Raw genomic sequence first — 24,792 nt, forward strand, 5'->3', positions numbered from 1 at the left:
GTCGTGCCCATATAAGGAAGGCCTTGGCCAAGGGGCCCAACTTCGAAAGAGGGAGGAGTAGGCAAGAGGTGACAAGGAGGTGTGGAAACAGCAGCGTGTAAGAGAGCGTGGAACAACTCCCAACTTCCTGCTAAAAGGAGGAACCAGGCCAGGACGGAGGCCACCGCATCCAAGGAGATGTTTATTACAGGACGTTCCCTCGGAGCAGGAGCCCTGATTGACAGTTGAGATTTAAAGGTCCAAGCAGCTCTGGGACTGGGATTCCAGGGCGGAAGGAAGCAAGCAGAAAGATCTGAGAGTGCCCAGCTCTGGCTGGGAACCTTGGGGGCCGAGATTTCCTGTGAGGGAAACTGGACAACCAAATAGCAGAACCCTGCGAAGGCTCCCGCGGCACCGAGTCCAAGCGTCTGGGCGTGGCATTCAAGGCTCAGGCCGTGTGGCCAAAAGAGCCTCTGTCCAGCCTTACCAATTGGGCACTCAAATCTGACTTAGACTCGGTACTAGAAACGAATAGGAAACATCTCAATAATGACTTTTAAATATTGATTACCGGTACCTATTCAATTAACATTTATATAATTTAGTTAAATAAAATACTTCGAATTAACTAAATCTCTCTTTTGTGGCTCCTGGAAGATTTTAAATTACACATATGGCTAGCATTATATTTCTGTTGAACAGTGCTGGTATAGATCCTTTCAATGCCAGGCTCATTGAAGACACGCCCGGACGTGCCTCTACTGCAGGCATCACTTACTCCCGGACCACCACCGCCCTGCCCCAGGGTCACCTGCTTCCAACCATCCCACACATCACCGCTGGAAGGTCTTCTTAAAGCACAAATCTGACCCTGTCGCTACCCAGTTCAAAACATGCCACTACTCCCCAGCACCACTGGGAAAAAGCCCAGGTATCTCCCCGACCCAGGCTCATCCCTCCCTACCCCTCCACTCCCAGGGGACCCAGGAGGGCACCAAATCTGGCATAGAGAGTAGTTAAAATACTCAGCCTTGTCTGACGCTCAGTAGGAGCTATTACCATCTGCACTATATAAAGAAACTGAGGCAGGACAGGTGGACTAGTCCACCTAACCAGGCCAAGGTCACACAGAACTGGTGCGACTGGAGCAAGCATGCGAACCCAGGGAATCTGATTCCAGATTACGGTGCTCTCTTGTTTCACTATATATTCTCTGGGGTCTCAGCCCAGCCACCCTCTCCTTCCAAGGTGCTAACCCCCACCCAGGCTGGGTAAGGCTCCACCTCTGGGCTCCTACCCTGGCCTTGCTATGGATTCCGGAGTCACCTAGCTCTTTCCTTCTATGGTCTTTGCATTTGCTGTTTCCGCTAACTAGAATGCTTTCCCCCAAAATCTCCATATAGCTCAATTCCTTACTCCATTCCTGTCTTTGCTCAAATGGAAGTTCCAGGAAGGAGGCTGAGACTGAGCCCCCTTCCTGGAAACTACCCACCTGCCCCAGGGGCACCCTTGTCCCAGCCCTGCCCACTCTGGGTCATAACTGCCTAAAGCTGGGTCAGTCTCTGTCTCCTGCACTGAACTGCAAACCCCTTTTGGAGAGGAGGAAAGAAAGGGTAGAGCTTTTATGGTCATCGGAGTGTCCCCAGAAGCGCTGCCCAGCATGGGACCAGACAAATCAAAGCTCCCTTCCCCGCGGGTCCATGTCCTTAACTTCACAAGGCCTTGGCAGTGTAAGCTCTGCTTCACACCCAGGCCTGTCTATGTTCTAGCCGGAGCAGTCACTGGGGCAGAATTTTCTAACTCCTCACCCACTGAGCCCAGGGCAAGACCCTACACTAGGTCAGCTTTCAGAAAATGCTCCACAAAGATCCACTTCTTAGAAAACATCACATCACAGAAAGACTGAGGGGGAAAAGACGGGAAAAGACTGACTAAGCAAACACGAACCAAGAGACAAGTAGAGTGACATTACCACTTAAACAAATATAGTTGACAAATGCAAAAGGCATTATTAGGGACAAAGGTTGTGACACACCAAACTTACCCACTACTTATACAAAAGAGTTCTCAACATAAGTGCCCCTAAGTTAGGGTAGAAACTTTAAGCACCATGTCATAATTTGGCCTCAGAGTGGAAACAAATAGTTTTGACTTTTAAAAAAACCTACTTGACCTGGCTGGTGTGGCTCAGTGGATTGAGCGCCGGTCTGCAATCCCGAAGGCCGCTGGTTCCATTCCTGGTCCCAGGGCACATGCCTGGGTTGCGGGCCAGGTCCCCCGTACAGGCTTGTGAGAGGCAACGGATCGATGTATCTCTCAACACAGTGATGTTTCTCTCCCTCTCTTTCTCCCTCCCTTCCCTTCTCTCTAAAAGTAAATAAATAAAGCCTTAAAAAAAAGCTATGTAGCTTAATGTATTAATGGTAAAATAAGAGAAAAACAGATGGTCGGTGATCGAAATTAAAAACTCAGAACGCACACACACACAGACAAACTCAGGACAGGTGCTAGAGTGCACCTTTAACCATTTTTAAGGCTGTTTTGATGAATGCAGTGTGAAAAACAGTCTTAATGAATTCTTTATTGAATGTCTAAAACATAGTGTAATACACAAAAGTATCCCTGTCACTGAATAGTCGTCAGTAAAAGTTTAACTGCAAAATAAAAACAGTAAGTGCTCTTAATACGATGGCCTCAACACATATGCAGCAAAAAACATGACAAAATTTGGCACATCGATAATTGTCAGGAGAAACCTCAATGTATCTCTCCGCAAACACATCGGCTGAAAGGACGAAATTAGCAAGGACCGGACCCACACAATAATGCCCTGGATGAAATGCCCCCAACGACAGGAGAATCCATGATTGACATCCCTAGTCTGACATCCAGAGGTCCTCCTGCGTGCTGGCCCTGGGTCGGGTGCGTGGGACACAGAGATGACACTGAGCTCACCAGGAAGAGCTCATGGGAAAGGGGGCAGAAATCCAAATAAACAATCGTGACCAACATGAATAAATGAGAGAGAAAACGATGGCCACGACAGCCGCCATCACTTGCGAGCCGGGCTTTGCTTAAGTGCTCTATAAACACTAACTCGCTCAATTCTCATATCTCACTACTTTAAATCTCACGTTAAAGATTAGGAAACGGAGAGGCGGAAGGGCTAAGTAATTGGCTTTGGACGCAGCTTTGTGGCAGAGCTTTGAATCGAAGGAGCTCGCCTGTCTCCAGAGCACAGCCGCTGAGCATCCCGAGCACTGGGCAAGGATCATCCTATTCAGTCCTCAGGGCCTTTGCACTCTCTGCACCCCCACCCCCGAGACAGCCCTTCCCTGGGAACCCACAGGGCTCACCCCTTTCGTCCCCCAGGCGTGGCTCACAAATCACCTTCACGAAACCTTCCTTCATTTAAAACTGCAGCGCCCCCTTCAACAGAGACACACCCTCTCCTTCCCCTGCCCTGATTTATTTCCTCCTTCCCACGCATTGCTATATACTACAAGCTTTGTTGATAAGTTTATTGTCAGTCTCCCCCTCACTAAAATGAAAGGTCCCCCAGGGCCAGTTCTTCTGTCTGGTTTTGTCACTGCTGTGTTCCAGCCTTTAGAACGGCACTGAGCGCCTGGCTGCTTAAGTGCGGTCCCAGGGCGAGGTCCCTGGGAGTGTCTGTTAGCAATGCTCCAGCCCACACCTGCTGAATAAGGACGTGATCTTCCACAAGATCTCGAGGGCGCTGGTATGCATACTTAAGTTCCAGAAACAATGCCCTTAGCACCTCGTAGGTGTGCAACGCATATCTGTTTGAATTAATGAACGAACTTCTAACACAGCCGTTCATTCAGTACCTGATCTATTTGGGGCCTCTCGTTAAAACAAAAAGCAAAAACAAAATACAGCTGCTTCCAGCCCTGACCGACAGGCCTGGGCCTGGGTTGCGGCCAGGTCCCAGGTCCCCCCGGTAGGGGTAGGGGCATGTGTGGTAGGGGCGTGTGTGGTAGAGGAAACTGATTGACGTTTCTCTCCCTCTCTTTCTCCGTCCCTTCCCCTCTCTCTAAAACTAAATAAATAAAATCTTAAAGGAGAAAAAACCCCCAAACAGCTGGTTCCAGCCAAGTCCACCTGTGGAACTCCTGTCCCCACGATGAAGATATCCTCGCGCCCTCCCAAGCTACGTGGGACCTTTTCTTCCTGGGGCCTCCTCCTGCAGGACCTGGCACTGCTGAACGACAGAACCTCCTCTCCACCCTGCGGGTTTCTGGAAAGCTGGGACCTCTCCTGCAAGGCGCAGCTGCGCCAGCCTCCACACTTGGCTCGCTGGGAGAGCTCAGCTCTTCCAGCTCCATCCTAGCCAGAGAGAGCTTTCCAAACACAAACCGGGCCCTATCACTTGCCTGCTTAAAACCCTTCCATGAAAGGTGCAAGTTCACAAAAAATACATGTCCCTGAACCCTTTCTCAGGAAGCTACTGGAGGACTTGCTTCCCCCAAATGAAGGAGTAAACCAAGAAAAAAGAAGCGATCAGATCAGGGAAATATGATCTAGCCCCCAAAAGAGGCCAGCGGAATCCCAGATGAAGGCAAAAGGAGAGCCTAGGAGGACAGCTGAGGACCAGGTCTAGGGAGGTCTCCAGAAATGCACAAAGACAAGGAGAAAGGTGGACAATTAACGAGATAAGCGTGAAACTTACGGTGTTGGAAATAACAACAGCAAACCAAAGAAGGAAGAAAGGAAATGGTAAAAATAGATGTCTGACCCCCGTGCTGAGTCAGGTGACACCCCTTCCTCCGCCTTGGGGCGCCTCCATCCCAGGTGCTCTGGGAACATGCTTACTCACACTCACACAGGAATCGGTGGCAGGGCACCGTGGCAGTGTTCCTGCTCCTTCTATCCCTGAGCCTCTGGATACCCCCGCCCCACCCCACCACCCCGCCCACAATCCTGATCCATCCGTACCCTCAACTTGGCTTTTCGGCCTCAGGGGTCTGCTGACCTCTCTCCCTGCCAAGTACTCCTTCCCATTAGCTAGCTCCCTAACAGTGGGCATCATGTAAGTCCAAACCATCAGGATCTAGAGACCCAGGACGCAGAGGCCTCCAGGAAGAGCCTGCCAGCGCCCCGGGGCTCGCACTTCTCGGGGCGTGACCTCAGGCAGGACGCTTAACTCTCCCTGCCTCGGTTTCCCCCACTGTAAAATGCAGGTCATCATAGCGCCCACCCATGGGCTGGTTGATGATTCACTGAGATCAACCCAAGAGAGCATTCGGTGCCAACTAGGCACCAGGGAGAGCCTCATTATTCAGGTGCTGGGATTTATTAAGAAAAAGTAAGACTACCTAGAGTTTGGAAATCACTGACCAAGCCAAAGGCTTCTTCCCTCTTTCTTTCACGTTCTGAAATGAAATCGAACCTAGTCCCTCACAATAACCAAAACGTGGTCATTCCTTTGTTATGGCTGGTTACTGGATGTCGCTTATTAATTGACCAGATATTTACAGAGCCGCCACTGTGCGCCAGGCACTGTTCCGAGCACTGGGGATATGCAGGGAAAAGGAGAACGAAATCCTTGTCCTCCCAGGGCTGACATACTAATTGGAGAGAGGGGGCGATAAACATATAGTAAGTTTCAAGGTGGCAAGTGCTACGAGAAACAAACAGCAAGTAAGAGGGACCGGGAGTATACGGGGAAGTTTCGGTCTTAAGGGGTCCCGGTGGCATCACAAAGCAGGTGCTGAGCGGAGTCTTTTTAGAACACCTGTGCTTTTAGGAATACTAGGGCTTTAACCACAGCTGCCAGAAATACACCATTAAAGACGGTAAAAATATCATTTTGTACAAGTAAGCTTCAGACAAGCACAGGCTGAAAATACACTTAAGATGCCTTAAGAAAAGGCAAAATAACGTGGAGAGCAGACATATTTTCTAAGACAAACAGATAAAGGAAAGGGGGGAAGTGTCGCATCGCCCCCGGCGTGCTGGATGGGACACAGGAGCCGGGATGAAGGAGAGATTGGCAACTTCTCCCCGGAGCAGTTAGGGTTCAGATGACTCAGTGACTGTTAGAGACAAGTGTGAAAAGTCCATGCAAACAATGAGGAGCAGGCAAAGCTGGCGTGAGGGGCTGAAAATGAATCACCCAAACCTGACACACAGCACAAGTGCCCCCAGAGCTGCAAAACTGCCCCCGTGCTGTGACATCGGGAAGCTCCCCCAGGGCAGGCCCTGGCACACAGTAGGCGCTCTCACAACGCTGTGGACTCCTCAAGAAATAAACCTACATTTTCCAGAAGAGGAAACCAAGGCCCAGAACGGTTAAGTGACTTGCCCAGAGTCACAGCTGGTGGGTGACAGAGCCAGGATTCAAACAGGGATGTTCTGGTGCTGGAGTGCACGCTCAATTTTTTTTTTTTGAAAGCATAAAAATCATTAAAAGACTGCGCACTTATTAAGGGCTTCATAAGCCCTAGGCACTTCACATGTTAACCTCATCAATTCCCTACAAGGGCCTCAGAGTTGGAATGTAGCCCCATTTTACGTAAGTATGAGAAAACTTGAGGCCCAGAGTGGGAACGCAACTCAGTCAAGGACACACAGCAGCAGAGATGGGGATTTGAAACTGGACCTATTTGACACCAAAGCTTTCCTATCAGAGTCAGAGAATTTATGTGATAAACTCAGGACCAAACATTACAAAGTTGCCGAATTGCCCAGTGAGGCCCTAATGTCCAAGAGGCTGGCAGAGGGGGTGCGGAGGGGGGGGTTAAAAAAAAAAAAGAAAACACAGTTGTAGAAATATTTCCTATTCACTGAAATATCTGGAGTTGGGCCAGGCTGGGCATTGGCAAGTGAATTATTTACATTTGGCTGGGGATACAGATGGGAATGAGGACAGATTGAGTTTCTGAGCACCCCCTTGGGGAGTCACCTTGGGAGCCCAGGGGTACAGGATGGGGAACCAGAAGAGTCAGGAGACGGTGGGGGGTTGGGGTGACCTGGGAGAGAAAGGAAAGGAGGCGGCCTGGCTGATGTCTCGCTCACTGGTACCTCTCCCCTGCCTTCTCTCTCAAGGCTGTTTCCCATTCATGTTTTTGTTTTTGTTTTTGTTTTTTAAATGACAGCTCACGTACTGCGCACCTACTCCAAGCACTTTACCTGCTTACCCCCGTGAACCTTTGTTATAACCTTCCTAGGGTTGCTGATCCCATTGTATACTTGAGGAGAGGCCAAAAGACTTGCCCAAAGTCACACAGCAAGTAAATGGCAGAACGAAACCTCAACCTGAAGACTGCTTCAGTTCTGGAGTCTCGGTCCTACTCCTGAGTCTACTCAGGACACTGTACTTTAGGACAAGGACAGGGGACTAAATCACAGCAGTAAAAGCCAGATTCTGGGCCAGGATGTCGAGGCTACAATCCTGATTCTACCATGTAATGCTGGATGGTCTTAGGAAAGTCGCTTAATTTCTCTGTGCCTCTGCTTCCTTTCCCTAGAATGGAAATAGCAACAGCACCTACGTCTTAGGAGGGTTGTCAGAATTCAATGAGTTAATGCACTTGAACAGCTAAGAACAGGGCCAGGCACTTCTTCAACAAGAGACTGTGGGGAGCCCCTGCAGGGCTCTGACCTGGGGTGTGCCCAGGTCAGCGTCAGGTTTTGAGAAAACGCCCCTGGGGCTGAACTGAAAAGGAGGGAATCCATTAGCACCTGTGACCCAGTCACATTCCTGGGGTGGGAAACTTCCCACCAACTGCTCTTAGACCGAGGATTTACTGCCGGCCCGGGTAACGATCTTCTGGCACCTCCCCTCTTCTCAGTGACAAGCTGTTCCCACAATACAGATAAGGGCACTGAGTTTCACAGAGAGGAGCCTTGCACAGGTCACAAAGGAGTGGCAGAATGAGAGATCTGAATGCCGGACTAACCACTACACTTGCCTAAATCCCACTGGAGAAATGAGAGTGCAAAATGTTGTCTCGACGGCCCGTTTGGCCATATTATCTTACAGTTCTGTGCCTGTCCAGTTTATCAGGACTCTCTGGCTGCGCTAGGAAAACTATCGCTACATCCAGGCCGCTAATCCCACGCTCCCATCCCACCCCCAGTCCTGGAGCCTAACCCACACAACACTTTACCATTGATTTCTCTCTCCCACTCTCTCAACTTGCTCTCCAGTTCCCAATCCGATCCAGGGGCCCCAACCCACCATCCACTGCTGACCTCTCCCTCGAAACCTCCAGCCCCCGTCATTCATCTAGCCCTGACCACCCATGTCTTTCCATATCCCCCAGGTTAACTCCCTCGAAACTGCCCCCCATCAGGGCCTCTGCTTGGACTCCTAGCCCCTTCTCCAACTCGGGACTCCCTTCCCAAAGCTCTGAGCTCCTTTACAATCAGTCCCAAAGCTCGACTCCCTCCCCACCTCCAAGACCCATCCCCAGCCCCCATTCTTTTACTACTCCCTCCGGCTCCCTTTCCTCCTAACCCCCTCCCCAAACGATCTCCCTTCATCCAGTCCCTTCTTTAGCCCCTACACGGTTCCGAACCCCCGCCTCGGCTCCTAAGCGCCCCTCGGCCCCCGCTCGCGATCCTCACCATCTCCCCGCGCCGAAGCTCTCTCAGCTACGCGGGTTTCCCCCCACTCGCTCCTCTTCAGCCTCCCCTTCCGGGTTCTCGCCCCGAAGCCCGCTGGGAATTGGAGTCCGGGCGGTCACGGACTACACCTCCCAGAAGGCAGCACGGTCAAGCTTGGAGGTGGGGAAGGAAGCCGACTGGACGGGCTGAAGAAAAGAATGACTAATTCTCGGGAGGCAGAGAGGGAGCTTGGCAGCGCAGGCGCAGAGAGCGCTCCCGCCAGGCGCGCTGGGAGATGGAGTTCAACCTCCTCCATTTTGGCCCCAGGCCCTTGGAAAGGGAATTGAGAAAACTGCAAAAGGGAGGTTTGTGAGAGGTGGAGAACTGGGGAAAGGCAGGATTATCGGTGTACTTCAACTTATCAACACAATAATTAACAGTGCCCTGTATGTTCTCAAACACTTTTCCAGCCATTTCCCCCCTGGTTTTCTTACCACCATCCCCACATATACAAATGAAAAATTAAGCTTTAGGAGGGAAGAAAGCCCGACGACTAGGAACTTGTCCACGCCATAGTTAGAATAGAAGCTCCACGACGACAGACAGCTTTATGTATCTTGTACAAGCACTCAGAATAGTGTAAATAAATGTTAAGTGAATATTGCATGCTAATTATATGCGAGACACCCTGCATACAACCCTAGTAAGAATTATCCCAAATGTATAAATGAGGCAGAAATAGACTGAGCCTCTTCTCCATGGCAACACAGCAAGAAAGTGATTGAAACTGAAATGTGTTAGACACCAGGGCCTCTACTCTTCACTCATTTTCCAGTCTCTCCTCCTCAAGGGCCATGAAAGTGGACTTTCTAAAATGGAGAGTTTGCTATATAACGGCACATTGGTCTTCGTGAGGAGAACTGCTACTAAGGCCCAATTCCAATGGTCCTCTTCTTTGAATGTTTTCTCAATGCATCGCACTTTAATGCAGCCCCTGCCTCGCTAGATTTTCAAGGTCTGTGAGCCTCCCAGACTGCACTGGGAAGATCGCGGCGAAATTCCCAATTCGCAGCACGGTGCTCGGCAACCATAGGCCCCAGTTAGATATGCGCTGAAGGGGAAGGATGGAAACGGGACACCCGAGGGCCTGAAGGAAGGGTGACAGGCCAGATCTCTCTTCCGGAGAGTTGGCAGTTGGGGAGACCCCGCCTGCTATTGGGCAGGATCCGCAGATCCCAGACGGCTGCAGCCATCACGGGGCGTGGCCATGCGGGGTGGGGTCCCCCGGAAAGGTGGACATCTGACCGAGCGCTGATTGGTCGGCACTTTGGCGCCCTCCAGCAAAGCTTGTGTCAGGAGGTGCGAGCACGAGGTCGCGCTACGCTGGAAGACAGGGCTCTTGGCCAGGCGCGCGTGCGCCCGGGGCCACTTGCGTCTTGCTCTTTCCTGTTTCCAGTCTCCGGGAGCCCAGCACTCTTGGCGGGAACTGGGGAGGGCGTGGCCTGGCCTCGGGAGTGAACTCTTGCTCTTCTCCTCAGGCCTCGTGCAGGCTCCTTGCTCTGGAGCCTTCGTGTCCGCCGCACGCCCCGGACAGGACCGTGGTGGCCAAGGCCGGCCTAAGGCCCGCACGCACCGCCAGCCTTCCAGGACCAGCAGGAGACGCAGTTTGATCCGGCTCCCAAGTGTGGCACTAAACCAGAAGGGGGCCTTCACGCCATTTTGCAGAACCCGAGGCGCGTGTTGGAGGTAGAGGAGAGCCGAGGTGAGGAACCAACGGGCACTGCGGGCCAGAGGGGAGCCTGGGGCCCAGTCGGGAGTGGAACCTGGCGGAGGTGACCTCCCTCTGGGGGCTTTAGTGGGTAGGGGCCAGCGGGCCTCGGGCGCAGGGTCGTGGGTGAGGCGGGGCTGAGGCAGCAGCGCTGAGGGAGCGTTTGAGGCTGGGCCTAGGTTTTGGGATCCAGACTCAAGTTTGAGCTACTGCAAGGCTCTGTTTGAATGTGTTGGGGATCAGGGGGGTTCAAGGTAGATCTGAGGGGGGGTCCTCAGGATTTGTGTCTGGATATAACTAGTTTTGGAATCTGAAGGTCTTGGGTTTTGTGACTGGAAGCTTTCTTGTTGGAATCTGTTGATTCCAGATGTTGAGACCTGAGAGCCTTAGTTCTGAGTTCTGGTGTGTCATTTTGAGGGACTGGGGTCTGGTTTGGAAGGGTTGAGGCCTCAGAATAGATGCAGAGTCTAGAATCTCAGTGTAGAGGGTAAGGTGTGAGATTTAGGGTCTGGAGTCACATCTGGGACCTTGAGAATTAAGTGTGATGGTCTGGAGTCTCTAGAGTATGGGACTTCTAGAGTCTGGTCTCGGAGTGGGACTCACATGTGGCATCTCTGTTTTGGGGTTGGGGTTACAACTTGAGGGTCTGAGGTGAGAGTTTGGGGGTCTCGAAGTCTTTATTTTAGGCTCGGAGGTCAATGTGGGGTCTCTGAGGTTTGCTTTTGAGAGCTGAGATTTCTTTAGGATTCGGGTTCTCCGTGTTAAGGTTTGTAGTCTGTTATCTTTATATTAGGATTATGGTCATATTTGGGGATCAGAAGTTGACAGTTGAGGGGCCTACGGTATCTCAGTATCAGAGTTTAGGGTTTTGAGGTTTGGAAAGGCTCTTTTTTGGGTTCTGGGTCCTTACTTTGGGAGTTTAAAGCCATAGTTTCAGTGTCTTAATATCTCAGCCTAGAGATCTTAAGCCACAGTTTTCACAACCTGAGGCGCGTGTTGGAGGCAGAGGGGAGCCGGGGTCTCCATTTCAGGGCCTGGCATCTCACTATTGAGACTGAAATTCCAAAATCAAAGTTTGGGAATTGGCTCTTTTGTTTTAGCTCTGAATTGTGACGTAGAGGCCCAAATTTACAATGTGGGATTCAATGTCGAGTTTGGGGGTATTGATTTGGTCTCTGGGCCCTTATTTGTGGGGCTTGGGGATTCCATTTTGGCATCTCTAGGGTTCAAAGGAGCACCCCAGGGAAAATGAAGGCTGCCTGTCCAGCTGCCTATTTCCCCTTCAGTCCCAGAGGTCACTAATGTCTTCTTTTTCCTTCCTTTGCAGATGTGGGGTTCCAGCAGATATTTGTGTTCCTCGGAATGTCCCAAAGCCAGTTCCCTGAGTTCCAGGGACAGGTAACCACCCCCCACCCCCAATCTTCCATATAGCTCCAGCCACTCTGGTGGAATAACAACAATAGTGTTTACTGAGCATTTTGTTTTGCCAGATTCTTTGCTAAGCCTTTTGTTTGTATGGGATGCTTTAACCCTAGCAGCGACTCCACAAGGGATATAACCACCGTTGCAAAGACGAGAGAAGTCCGAGGTGGCTGGCAAAGACCATCCATCCCTAAGCCCTTGCAGGCTTCGGCGTTCTGCGCGGCTTAGTGGCTCCTCCTCTCTTTCTTTTATTCACATATTCGTTCGTCCATCAAACACCTAGCAAATGTCAGGAGTCTTACAGAGGTGATTTTCACAGCAGATGGAGGGTTGGATCCGTTTTCTCCCTCCCCCCAAGGTCAAGATGAAGGAAAAAAATAGCCAGAGGTCGTCTTATCCCTGACTGTCTTCCCCACCCCACCTGCGCCAGTGACTTTCCATTCGTTCATCTCTTCATTCATTCATTAACTCCAACAATCAGTGTCTACGTTGTTCACATGCTCTACTTAGGTGCTGTGCCCAGGAGGAGCACTACGAAAACGATGAAGAAAGCCTGCCCTGCTGCCCGTTCCTCCTGGAATCCCAGAGGTGACCACCTATGCCTTCTCTTTTTCTGCTTTCTAGATATGAGGTCCTCGTATGAAGAAAGACTCTTAGTTGCAATGAACAAAAGCCTAGCTTTTGAAACTAGCTTAAGCCTAAGAGGGGATTTGTTGGATCCTTTAAACAAAAAACTCAGGGGCATCAGGCTTGGCTGGTTTCGGGTGGGGGTTCAATTGTGTTGCCATGAGACTGCCTTTCCCAGCTTGGCTAGGGTCCTATTGGCTTCCTTCTCAAGCAGGTTCTTTGCGAGGGCAAGGTGGCTTCCAGCAGCTCCAAATCCTGTCCTGTTAACTTGACAACCCAGCGCAGGGTCTCATTCCAGAATCCATTGACTCTGATTGGCCAAACCTGGGTTACGACCCCACTCCTAAACCAATCGGTGTGACTTCTTGCTTCTGTGCTCCCTAGTGGGAGAGGAGGTTGATGTTAGCCTCTCTGAACCACAGGGACTGAGGGCGGGGGAGGGGTGGTTCGCCAAGGGAAACTGCTACCAGAAAAAGGGGGATTGGGTGTTGGTCAACCCAAAACAACAGTTTCATTGATCGTAGCCATACAATAAATACCTCCACCCCATTCTCTAATATTCCTTGTCCCTAAATCATTCTGACAAATGACTGTCTATCTTTGGTGTTGAACCAGTATTCTGTGAGCACTCCCTGTGTTCCAGGTACTGTGTTAAACGCCTTTTCGACAAGATCAGTCTTCCCAGCCACCTGCATTTGATAAATGAGTTAAAAACAGGCTCAGAGAATGAAAGCAGTTGCCAGAGGTCGCACAGCTAGTGGCAGAGCTGGGATTTCCATCTAGGTCTGTCTGCTTTAAAAGCTGGGGCTTCCAGCCAGGTATTATGCTCCCTCTTGGGACTGCTCCCTGATTGGTTGCACTTCGGGGCAGCTCTAACTCATACGTTTCTGTGCATATTAGAGCAGAACAGGGACCAGGCCTTGCTTTTCCCATACTGAATATGAGAAATTTGGACCGGCTCTTGGTTAAGGCTCCTCTCAGGTCCCATAAAATAAAGGAACTAGGGAGTGTATAGGCTGATTACTAGCTCAAAGAAGAGGAAACCTAGGAATTAGAGTTGTTTGTCATTTCAGAATTAAGAGGCCATCATAAGACCGGAGTATTTGTTAATTCAACAAGTTTTTTTATTGAGCACCTACTAAGTGCTGGGCATTATTCTAGGAGCTAGGGATAGAGCCAGGGCCACACTATGACTTTCATCAGCCATAGGCAGTTTTCCCTTCTTGGGCCCCTTCCTCCATTAAAAACATATTAAAAATTATAGTGAACAACAACATTGGTATGAAGACAAATACAATCCCAGTTGGATGATATCCACTTTTTTCTTCTGATTTTAAAAACGCTAGAACATTTTTATAAGTCCCTAAAGGTATCACAGGCCCTCGGCACCACACTCACTATGCCTAATGGATAAGTCAGCTTGGGATATGGCAATTTTAAAAACTCCTTCCCCTTCCCAGTCAGGGCACATACCTGGGTTGCAGACCAGGTCCCCAGTGGGGGCCACGTCAGAGACAACCACACATTGATGTTTCTCTCCCTCTCTTTCTCCCTCCCTTCCCCTCTCTCTAAAAATAAATAAATAAAATCTTAAAAAATTAAAAAAAAAAAAACCTCCTTCCCCTTATGGAGTTTATAGTAAGTAAGATTTCAGATGCTGTGAAATGATACGGCACGTGACCAAACAATGTGCTCATTTCGATTGAGTGGTCAGAAAAGGCCCCTCTGAAGAGGTTCCATTTAAGATCATCAGTGACTGGGAAAGAAGAAACCAGCCACGCAAACATCGGGGCAAAAGGGCATTTCAGGTGGACGGAAGAGGAAGACCCTGAGGCAGAAATCATCTTGGTAGTTAAAAAAACAGAAAAGGGATCCGTGTGGCTGGAGCCGAGCTGTTCCCTGCAGACCCAGAGGGCAGCACTGGGGTAAGAGGGTGAAAACTGTAGAGACGATGAGGAAAAGAACTTGGCTAAAACCAGAGCTGTCCAGCTCTGGTTTTAGGGGCAGGTGTGTGGCTCCCAGAGTCCCCTGTGAGCACAGCCCAGGTCATACCTATTCAGGACCAAAGACCAGGAAATGCCAGGATTTTGTCATTCTTAGTCATCCTTTTGTTCCCTCCAAACTCTTTTTTTTCTGGGGGGAAAGGAATCGCACAGAAGGCTCTCTTGTTGCTATGCAAAACCCAGAACATACATCTAGGGGCTACAGGTGGCATGAAACCCCTCTTCTCAGACACGGCCAAATAGTGCCTGGGCCCGGGTGCTTTTCCTTCCTTGCTTTCTGTGTTGTTGCTCGCTCAGGCTTCCAGGGGCCCCCCTAGAACAGAGGAACATGGTATGCAGAATACAAATATCAGGGCTGGGCAGGATTTTTGAGGTCAGCCTGCCCAGTTTTTCCCCAAGGGTAGAACCCCAACACCCTTGCCCCTCAAAGTTACAGTGTCTACCAGGACGTACGTAGCCAGAGACCAGTTAGTGATTTTTTCTTTCATTCCTTCATTCAATCGACTAATACGTGGAGTTTTATGTATTCATAGCACATCCCCTGTGGAAAGCCCTTTAACTGCCTCCCTTTGGTTTTAGGGTAAAGGCAAAAGCCCTTTGTAGGACGAGCCTGCAAGGCCCTGCCTCTCCTGGCTCCTATGTCCTTCCCCAGTCTGGTCTTACCCTACAGGGCTCCCCGCTTTCTGTGCTGCAAACACTCCAGCTTTATTTCTTTTGAATTCTCCATGCTCCCTTGTGCCCCAGGGCCTTTGCACATGTTCCCTCTATCTGAAATGTTCGCTCTCACTCTTCACCTATACCTTTCCACTAACCCTTCAGAACAGGCTCTGCCCAGGGTTACTTCCTCAGGGAAAACCTCATTGATCAGGTCACCTATTACAACTTCCACAACACCAAGGAACACCTCGCCTGTGTCCCCGTCAGGATCAACTTCATGGGCAGGTGACCTCTCTGGTCACAGGGTCCTGTGCTTAGAGGAGCCCAATGCTTGGTTTAATGCTCTGCCCTCATGATCTTGAAATGACCCATTTTTGAACAAGAGGTCCGACATGTTTATTTGTAGTGTTCCTCCCCAAGCAAACTGGGGAGCTGGCTCTGGTCCTAGTTGCGATTTTATGTTAGTTTGTGTGACAATTTGAATAATGGTTTTATCCCTAGCTAGGCTGTGGGCTGTATGTGTCTTTTATATTTTTTATCCCTGTCACCTGTCACAGTTCCTGGCACACAGTTGGTGCTCAATACGGAGTTGCTGAATGAATGAGTGAGATTCTTTCAGGATGTCTGAGTTTGGTTAGGGAGATAAGTGTGTTGTCCGCGCTGCTCCCCCTTCTCCTCAAGGGCAGTGAGAGTGATTCCTCTCCATTCCCACGCTGTCCAGCCCAGGGCCTGTCAGGGAGGCAAGGGAGGTTGGGGAGGCTTCCTGGGGCAGGCGGCAATGGAACTGGGCCCTGAAGGAAGGAGAAGTAGGATTGGCGGAGACAGAGGTGTTCGGGTATTCCTGAAGGAATAGCGTAAGCAATGGCAGTGGCGTGTCATTGTCATTGGGACAGACTCCAATGTCTTTGTGTCTCCATCTGTCAGGAGAGGGAATGCAGGTGTGTGCGCATGGGTCTATTAGGATTTATGGATTCGGGGATCAGATCCTGGAAATTCCTCGTCTGCCCAGGAGTCAACTCCTTTCATGCCTTTTTTTATTCATTCATTGAGCAAACATGCACTGAGTTCCTGCAATGTACCAGACCCTGTTCTAGGTGCTAGAGATAGCGTGGAGCCCCTCTCCCGCAACTCAGCTTTCAGCCCAGTACAGGGAGCCGAGAAGTTCATGAACACAGGGGCTGTGGGACTGTAGCCGAGGCGCCTCACCTGTCCTGTGCAGTTAGGATCAGATGGGAGAGAACCCAAGGAAGTGAGAGACTGGTCAGCCAGGCCAGGCCATGAGGGGCACTGGAAGCCACGCTGAGGGTTTACACTTGATCCTTAACGGGATGGCATGGAGAGGGTGAAGCACCCGTTAGGCACCTGATAGGTTCTGCGCTGGGTGATTTCACACACTCTAATTTCTTTAATCCTATCGATAACGCCCTGAGCCTGAACGAATGTCCTCATTTCCATTGCACAGATGAGAAAACTTGGCCAGGTTTGGGTTTCAGAGAGGTTCTAGTAGAGAGTACGGACTGGAGGAGGCCAGGTGGGAAGCTGGGAGGCCTGTGAGGATGTCAGAAATGGACGAAGGCAGGGGCTGTGGGCATGGAGAGAAGGGACCAGAGGAGGAACGGGCAAGATCTGGTGACCGATTAGACAGGAGGATAAGGGATGATGTGCAGGACTCTGTCTTGGGTGCCAGAGCTGGGGTCCCTGAGTCGGGGAACAACGAAACAGGAGGTTTGGGAGTCAGATGCCAAATTCTATTTGGATATCCTCATCAGTTCTTGTCCCCAAACAGGAAGCAAAAGAAAAACCACACCAGCAAACTCCACGAGTTGGCATTGCTGCTACCTGTGGCCCCGAGGACCAGCAGCAAGAAGCTCACCAAGGTATGTGGACTGAAAGAGAGGAGGTAGGTTTGGGAGGTAGATTTTAAAATGTCAGTGAGCAGGTTAACTTCCCTTGTCCCGAGAAACCGAGACAGACGCTCCCCGGGACAGCTCCGAGATGGGAAGGGTCCTGCTCCGGAGGGAATTCCCAGGAGTCTGTGAGCGGGAGACTGCGGCATTCTTTCTCGAAAAGGAGGCCGGGGAACTGGGAGGGAAAAATAGGCAAGGAGCCAGGCAAAGGTCACTGTTTGGGAGTCAACCAGCCATGGGTTCAAGCCCTCCAGCCCCACAGCTGCAGAATCCCAGGCAGGTCGTTCCAGTTATCAGCCTCTCAAGCTTCAGGTTTCTCAGCTGTAAAATGAGTAAAGATAACTCCTTCCACTGAGAGATATTGTGAAGCCAAAATGACATAATAGCCATGGCAGGCCCTGAATAAATTTCAGTTCCCTCCCTGTTTAGTGACCTGTGGGTATCTTCTCCACGACGTAGATGCAGATAAAGGAATCCCCACTGCTCGTCCCCACCGGCTACTCCATAAACATACATAGTGCTGAGCTAACATCTCACCGCCAGTGGGGACAGCTTAACGTGAGACTCGGAGATCTGAAGGCTTAGCATGGTGTTTTCTTGCTCTAGTCCCTCTCGTTCAGTCATTTACTTATTCACTCATCAGCCAGGTATGGAAAGACTGTTGGAGGTCAGAGCTTTTGTGATTGTAAGAAGGGGAAGCAAAGGAGTTTGAGACCCAGTCCTCATCCTCTGGGAGCTCAGAATCCGGTCAGGAAGATAAAGATTGGAGCACAGGAGTGACTGAGCCCAGCCAGGATGTGCCACTCGCCTCCAGAGAGGTTCAGAGGAGCAGGTTTGGAAAGATTTGCCAGACCTTAACCCTGACCTTCTCCCTGAGAACCGCATTCCATCCACCCCCAGTCATGTTCATACCCTCCCCCAAATAATTGTTTAAATTTTTACAGATTATTATCTATTCATTTTTAGAGAGGGGAAAGAAGGGAGAAAGAGAGGGAGAGAAACATCAATGTGTGATTGCCTCTCGAGCACCCTCCACTAGGGACCTGGCCCACACCCAGGTGTGTGGCCTAACCGGGAATCGAGCCGGCGACCCTTTGGTTCACAGGCCGGCACTCAATCCACTGAGCCGCACCAGCCAGGGCCCTCCTAAATCTCTCTTAATCATAAGTGCTTATATCAGTTTCTTGTTGCTACTGTCACAAATTACCACAAATTTCGTGGTTTAAAACACCACAAATCTATTCTCTTACAGTTCTAGAGGTCAGAAGTCCCAAATTAGTCTCACTGGGCTAAAGTCGGGGTGTCGGCAGAGTTGGTTCTCCTTGGAGGCTCCAGGGGAGAACCCCTTTCCTTTTCTTTTGCCAGCTCCTGCAGGTCACCAGTGTCCCTTGGCTCCTGGCCCCTTCAAAGCCAGAAGTGTGGCATTTTCAAATCTTGCCTTCTCTCTCTGCTTCCGTTGTCACTTCACCTTCTCTGTCTTTGACCCTCCTGCCTCCCGTTTATCAGGAACCCTGGTGATGCCATTGGGCCCACTCAGATAATCCAGAGTAATCCCCCCTCTGAGGATCCTTATTCTGTCACATCAGGCACATTTGCAAAGTCCCCTTTGTCTTTTTAAAAAAGATTTTATTTACTTATTTATTTATAGACAGAGGGGAAGGGAGGGAGAGAAAGAGGGAGAGAAACATCAATGTGCGGTTGCCTGTCGTGTGACCCCTACAGGGCACCTGGCCTGCAACCCAGGCACATGCTCTGACTGGGAATTGAACTGGCAACCCTTTGGTTCGCAGGCCGGCACTCAGTCCACTGAGCCACACCAGCCAGGGCCCTCCTTTGTCTTATAAGGCATCATAATCATTGGATCTGGGGACTAGGTCATAGACGTTTTGGGGGAGTGGCATAATGCAGATCGCCTAAGTGCTCAAAAATATTTGAGGAATTTTGTCTTCTGTCCTCAAACGTTTGAGTGTTTGGTGTATGTAGGTGCTGTCAAAAGCTCTTGGCAGAGAGGGCAGAGATGTCTGGGACACAGTCCCTGCTCTGGAGGAATGACATTCTGGTCAGGGGACTGGCATAATTTTATCACTGACCAGATGAGCACATCTGCTCGTGGAATTCTCCCCAGGTCTCGGCCTACTTTCTTTACCATTGGTTCTCTGTCTTAAGGATCCCTCTTCTTTCCCGTCTTCACCCTTCCTTAGTTCAGTCCTGGGCCCTCTGCGCCACATAGACCTGAGTTCCCATCAGCCCCCAGCCCCCAACCCCCACTTGGCCAGTCTGCCTGCAGCATATCACGCGGCCCCTCGGGGCTCTGGGGCCTGCTCCGTCCGCTGCTCAGTGAACTTGCGGCCACTGTTGCGTGTGGCCTCTCCTGCGTTTGCGACAGGATGCAGCTTAGACTGTGGCATCCAACTCACCACCCTGGCAGATTAAGTGCCCCCTGCCCCCTGTGGTGCTGTAGCTTGTCCTCCCTCCCACGGCCAAAGCCTTCAGCATGTCACTGTGACTGTTTTCTTACCTCTGCCCCCCTTTAGGTGAAGAGTTCTGAGATGGCATGGGCCATGACGGATAAATCTCTAGCCCCAGCGCCCATGGGGCCTAGCACCGAGCAGAGAATAATAACAATTGCTCCCAAATGACAGAGTTCTAGGTGCCGAGCAGTTTGTATACATTTTCTCATTTCCTCCTCCCCACAAGGCTTTCGAGATGCAGATGTTTGTGCTCACTTTTTTGGTTTGAGGAAACTGAAGCAGGGAGGGGTCATATTGCCCGGGGACACGGCCGGCTTATGGCAGAGAGAGTCAGGTGTGTCTCTTTCCACAGGCCTGTGCCCCCACCACTCTGTCATTCAGTGCTCAAGAGATGTTTGTCGAATGAATGAATGAATTTCCTCTGTTGGGGAAGTTGCAGGACTTGTCCATCGGACCCTCAGAAGATCTCTGGCATTTGAAACTTTGGCGCAGCCCCCAAGCTAACCTTCCTGAAGTTTCAATTACTGAACTTTCTGTCCTGGAATCTGAGATGAGGCCCAGTTGCCTCCTGCATGAAACCTTTATACTAGCTGTAATAAGTAACATTTTATATTACTTTATAGTTCACAAAGACTTCAGCTTAGTGAGTGCCTACCATGTGCCAAGCCTGCTGTTGGAGATATTAGACTTAAAACACAGTATCACACCCTCGTTTGTGTGCGTCAGTGGATTGAGTGCCACCCTGCAGTCCTAATGGTCACCAGTTCGATTCCCAGTCAGGGCACGTGCCTGGGTTGCCAGTCAGGTCCCCAGTAAGGGGCGTGAGAGAGGCAACCGATCACACATCATGTTTCTTTCCCTCTCTTTCTCCCTCCCTTCCCCTCTCTCTAAAAATAAATAAATAAAATCTTAAAAAAAAAATACTGGGAAAAAACACAGTCTGGATATAAAAAGTTAATCCCTGGAGAACCTGGTGAAGGTATTCATTCCCCCGTCATCAGCGAAGCACGTATTAGGCAACTGATGTCTCAGGCTCTGTGCTGGGCGATTTCACACCCACTACTTTTTTACCCCTAATGATGATCCTCTGAGCCTGAATGAGGATCTCCTTCCCCTTGCATGGGTGGGAAACCGAGGCTCAGAGAAGTAGAACTACCTGCTCGGTCAGTGAGTGGCAGATTGGATCCAGGTCCTTCTCAACTGAGAGCGTCTTGGCTGTGTCACGTGTCCTCCTTAGAGAGATCATAGCTGCCTCTCATGGCTCAGGTTAAAGAATTTCCGTGACTGTCTGTATTATGGTTTACGGGACAGTTTCCCATAAGCCCTCTCACAGGACCATGTTTCCTGCTTTCGGGTTTGGACTCTTACTGCTAACGGTTTTCCTGTTATTCTAGGATTCCAGTACGATCCCCAAAATCCTTCTTGGTGTTCTTCCCTCCCGTCTTCACCGGGTAACCCCTTTCATTCTTCAGGTCTCCGTTTAAATGCTGCCGCTTCCAAGGGGCCTTTCTGGACATTCGCCTGTGATTGCAGAATCCCTTGTTATACTTTTTGACTTGTAATGCTTATCACACGGACGATAACTTTGTTTGATTTATGAGTTTATTAAGGTCCGCTGCCCTCGCTAGATTGTCAGTTCCATGAAGGCAAACAAAAGTATATCTATAAAAAAAAAAGGTATATCCGGGTCACCCCTACACACCTGGCCCTTAGTAGGTAGCGGTATTTTTTAGCTATAGTAGCTCCCAACTTGGTCAGCATTTGGTGGCTGGACAGGTGCTGCCTGCTGGGCAGGAGGTATCGCGCTTGGTGCTGTGGGGAAGATCTACTACTTCAGCAGTCACTGGCTAAGGCACCTCTCGATTCGGTGTGCGTGGGACACAGAAATCAAGTAGCTACCGTCTGTACCCTCAATTAGTCCAAGGTCAGCAGGAGAGAACTATGCATAAACAGATCGTTATAAAACAGCGTGGCAAGTGCCTGGGTAGAATCGGGCCCAGGGCGTTACAGCGGTGCCTAGGAGGGACATCTGACCCAGCCGGGGTCAGGGAGGAGGGAAACTTCTGGAAGGGGACAACACTGAGCTGAAGCTCAGAGGAGGAGATGCCAGGTGAGGGAGCGTGTGGGAAGAAGAGGAAGACTTCGCAGATGGAGAACGCAGGATGTGCAAAGGGCCTGGGGTGGGAAGCTGAACGGCGTGTGCCGAAAAACTAGACCAGGACGCAGGCAAACGTGGGTTTAGAGCTCAGCTTGGCCACTTCCTCTCTGTAACCTTAGCAAGTCCCATCACACTGTGAGCCTCAGTTTCCTTCGCTGTAACCTCTACCTCGCTGGGCCGCAGTGAGAACTAAACAGCAAAGCAGGAACGTGTCTCTCAGTGGAGGGATTGCTGCGGGTGGGCAGTGGGGCCCCGGCGCCCTTCTGCCTCTGGGGTGCAGCCGCCTCTCGTCCCGGTGTACTCCGCTTCCGTGCGTGACCGGCCTTTCCTCTGTGGGCAGAAGGAGGTTCTGCTGCACGTCCTGCACTACATTCAGTACCTCCAGAGAAACATCGATGTGGCCAAGGCCTTGCTAGCATTCCACACCGCCACTGGGGAAGGCGAAGTTAAGGGTAAGTGACTTCGGCCAGCACTGCTCAGGGCCCGCTATAAGTACTGTCCTTGCGTCAGGGACCCTGAGAGACTTAGACCATCAGGCCTTCCTGGGTCTCACAGCCTCGCAGAGGGGACACAGTCAGAGGAGGGTGTCTGGGAAGACGGTGGGGGTAGGGGTCTTGGAGCGGGCGTTTGAGGATAAGAGAAGGGGGAGCCCTGAGAAGTAGAAGAAACAACCGGCGTGAGAGCACACAGGCCTGAGAAGACACGCGAGGAGTGCGTGGGGCCAGGCAAGCAGAGGGTGCGGCTACGGGACCGTGCGGCATCAGGAGGATGTGCGCAGGCCCCGAGCCGGGTCCTTCCTCCCTCGGATACACGTCTGGCTCCTTTACCCTCTCTGTGCTTCGGTTTCCTCATCTGCGAAACGGGACCGATACTAGGGCTTGTCTCCTGCGTTTGTTGCGAAGATTCAATGAGTGAATACACGTAGACAGTATTGTAACACAATGCCTGGAACACGCCAGTCACCCAGTACTGTAAGCGCGGCATGCTGCTGTTACTGGTGTGAAAACATACAGGCCAGAAGGGGAGGACATGAGGCAGAGATGAGACCCCGAAGGGTTTTGCGTGCCCGGCAAGCAGGGCGATGAAGTGAGAATCACTGAAGGATTTTCAGCCAGGGGCAAGTTGTCAGACTTTTTTTTAAGAAAGAAGTTTCTAAGATCTAGTGGAGGACTGGTTGTTAAGAAAAAAAAAAAGAGTCTGGGAGATCAGTGGAGATACTTTTAGGGGTGACCCAGTCAGCAGACGAGGCGGGACCCAGCCCTGTTGCTGATGTGGACAGAGTGGGTGCGTTTGGGGAGGTTAAGGAGGAAGAATCCAGAGGCCTGAGGGAGAGGCCCCGGGCGACCTGGGGCAGGTGCGGAGCCCTCGCTATCTTGAGGAAGAGGAATTGGTTCAGGGTGGGGAATATGGGGACGCATTTGGGGAGCATTGAGTCCGTCTTCTCTCTGGGCTAAGACCCAGAACGGCCCCGGGGAAGCCCCAGTTTTTGCCTGTCCTTTTGCCACCTGATTGTGGAACCTCATAGAGTTTTGATCTTCATTTGGGACATCAGTTCCAACAATTGTAAAGTCAGCCTGCAGACTGTGGCGGTCTGTCCCCAGCCCTGCCACCACTGGGAAGGGCTGTCCGGAACGAAGGACTTGGGATGGGGGTGAGGGCATCTGACCTGTCTCCTTCTTGGTCCTGTGCAGGATGGGGTCGGAACCCCACTGCAGGCTCAGCGAGGCGGAGACACCTCACCCCATCTAGCTCCCCACACTCTTGTAAGTCCTGTGTCCGGGGAGCCTGTCAGAAACCTCGGAAGAAGAAGCTGACCCGAGCCACAGGTACAAGCTGTCAGGGGAGGCAGAACAGGAAGTGGGGCTCAAATGGAAGCGGGGCTCCTTCTCCAGGGCCACCACACTCCCAGGAGGCCCAGGCAACAACCCTGAACCCCTGACGAAGCTTCAGAGTCCGGCATGCTTGGGTTCGATTTCTGACTCCTCTTCTATTAGTTCTAAGACCCGGGGTGGTCACTGTGCTCTGAGCCTCGTCTTCTTCATCTGGAAATTGTCGTGCCTGCCACAGGGGGTCTTAGGGGTCATGAGCCTGAAAACATCCCGCTCAAGCAATGCGTAAGAGGAGAGGCACATGGTCCGCGCCCAGCGAAGGGAAGCTGCCGTCCGCATGTATGGTCTCCATGGCCAGGGACCCGTCCCTGGGCCGGGCCATCAGGGAGAAAAGACCAGAGTGTGGGAGGCCAGCGTCCAGGGTCCCGCCTCAGCCTGGCTGTAACTCCCCTACATGTCCCTTCCCTTTTGTGGGCCTCAGTTTCCACGTCTTTAAAGTGGGAGTTGGACCTCATCAGTGATGTCCAGCCCTGACCGCACATCTCCATCGTCCAAGGTGCTTTAAAAAATGCCCATGCCTGTAGCTCACACCCAGAACGTCGGGTTTCCGTGGTCTGGGGCGCCAGCCGGGCATCAGTATGTTTCTGAGCTTGCGAGGTGCTTCTAACCTGGAGGCAGGGGAGGGAAGCGTCGGACTAGGTAGTGCTCTCTGGCTGAGGATGCGGGCTTGCCCAGGAAGCCCCGTGAGTGACCAGGCCAGGCAGAGCTTTGAAACAGGTGGTTGGGCCCAGAGCAAAGGAGACAGCCACCAGAGCCGTGGTGACAGCCAGGCCCCAGCCCCATCTGATGCCGTCTCTCTGTTGTCCCAGAACGCCAGACCCGGACCCAGAACCCTCGCCGCTGTCTGGCCCTGGACAAGCCCAAGAAGCAGGTGGCCCCATCCGCAGACCAGAAAGGAAGAAACGTGGAGGGGACCACCGCTCCTCCAAGATGCGCTGACTCCTACACTCACCCCGCTGCTGCGTTGTCCTTGCCTCAAGGTGACAGAAAGGGGAGCAGATCCTGGCTGACACTGCTGGCTGTGGCTAAGGACAGGGTCTGCGGGGGCATCTCACGTTGGTCTTTCCTCCCCACTAACTCAGCCAGTCGTTTATACGCCACTGATTGGGCATCTGCAACACCTGGGCAGGTCCCAGCACTGGGGCTTCAGGGGAGCACAAGAGGGAAACTGGCTCTTGCCTTGCACAGCCGTGGTCTCTCTCCCGGTGTCTGTTCCCTTTAGGGTCTGCCGTGGGTGTAGGGGCGGGACAGGGTCAGGGTCAGTGCCGCCCTCGTGTGAGAGCTGCAGGTGGCGGAACTGGGGGTAAGAGCAGGCCTTCCTCACGAGACTTCACTGGACG

General features: G+C 51.5%; 1 protein-coding gene across 1 annotated transcript in view; it reads left to right on the forward strand.

Moving 5' to 3' along the window:
- The window catches only part of MEIOSIN (meiosis initiator), a 31,826-nt gene that overhangs the window by 1,012 nt on the left and 6,022 nt on the right, over positions 1–24,792 (forward strand). Inside the window, exons 2-9 of the mRNA XM_053915854.1 lie at positions 10,190–10,312; positions 11,646–11,716; positions 12,724–12,854; positions 15,190–15,312; positions 16,715–16,904; positions 21,904–22,015; positions 23,255–23,389; positions 24,262–24,507. Of these exons, the coding sequence (XP_053771829.1) occupies positions 10,190–10,312; positions 11,646–11,716; positions 12,724–12,854; positions 15,190–15,312; positions 16,715–16,904; positions 21,904–22,015; positions 23,255–23,389; positions 24,262–24,507 (1,131 nt within the window). The remainder of the gene's footprint in view (positions 1–10,189; positions 10,313–11,645; positions 11,717–12,723; positions 12,855–15,189; positions 15,313–16,714; positions 16,905–21,903; positions 22,016–23,254; positions 23,390–24,261; positions 24,508–24,792) is intronic.

The sequence above is a fragment of the Desmodus rotundus genome, chromosome 12, assembly GCF_022682495.2.
Source record: "Desmodus rotundus isolate HL8 chromosome 12, HLdesRot8A.1, whole genome shotgun sequence".
Classification (NCBI taxonomy): Eukaryota; Metazoa; Chordata; class Mammalia; order Chiroptera; family Phyllostomidae; genus Desmodus; species Desmodus rotundus.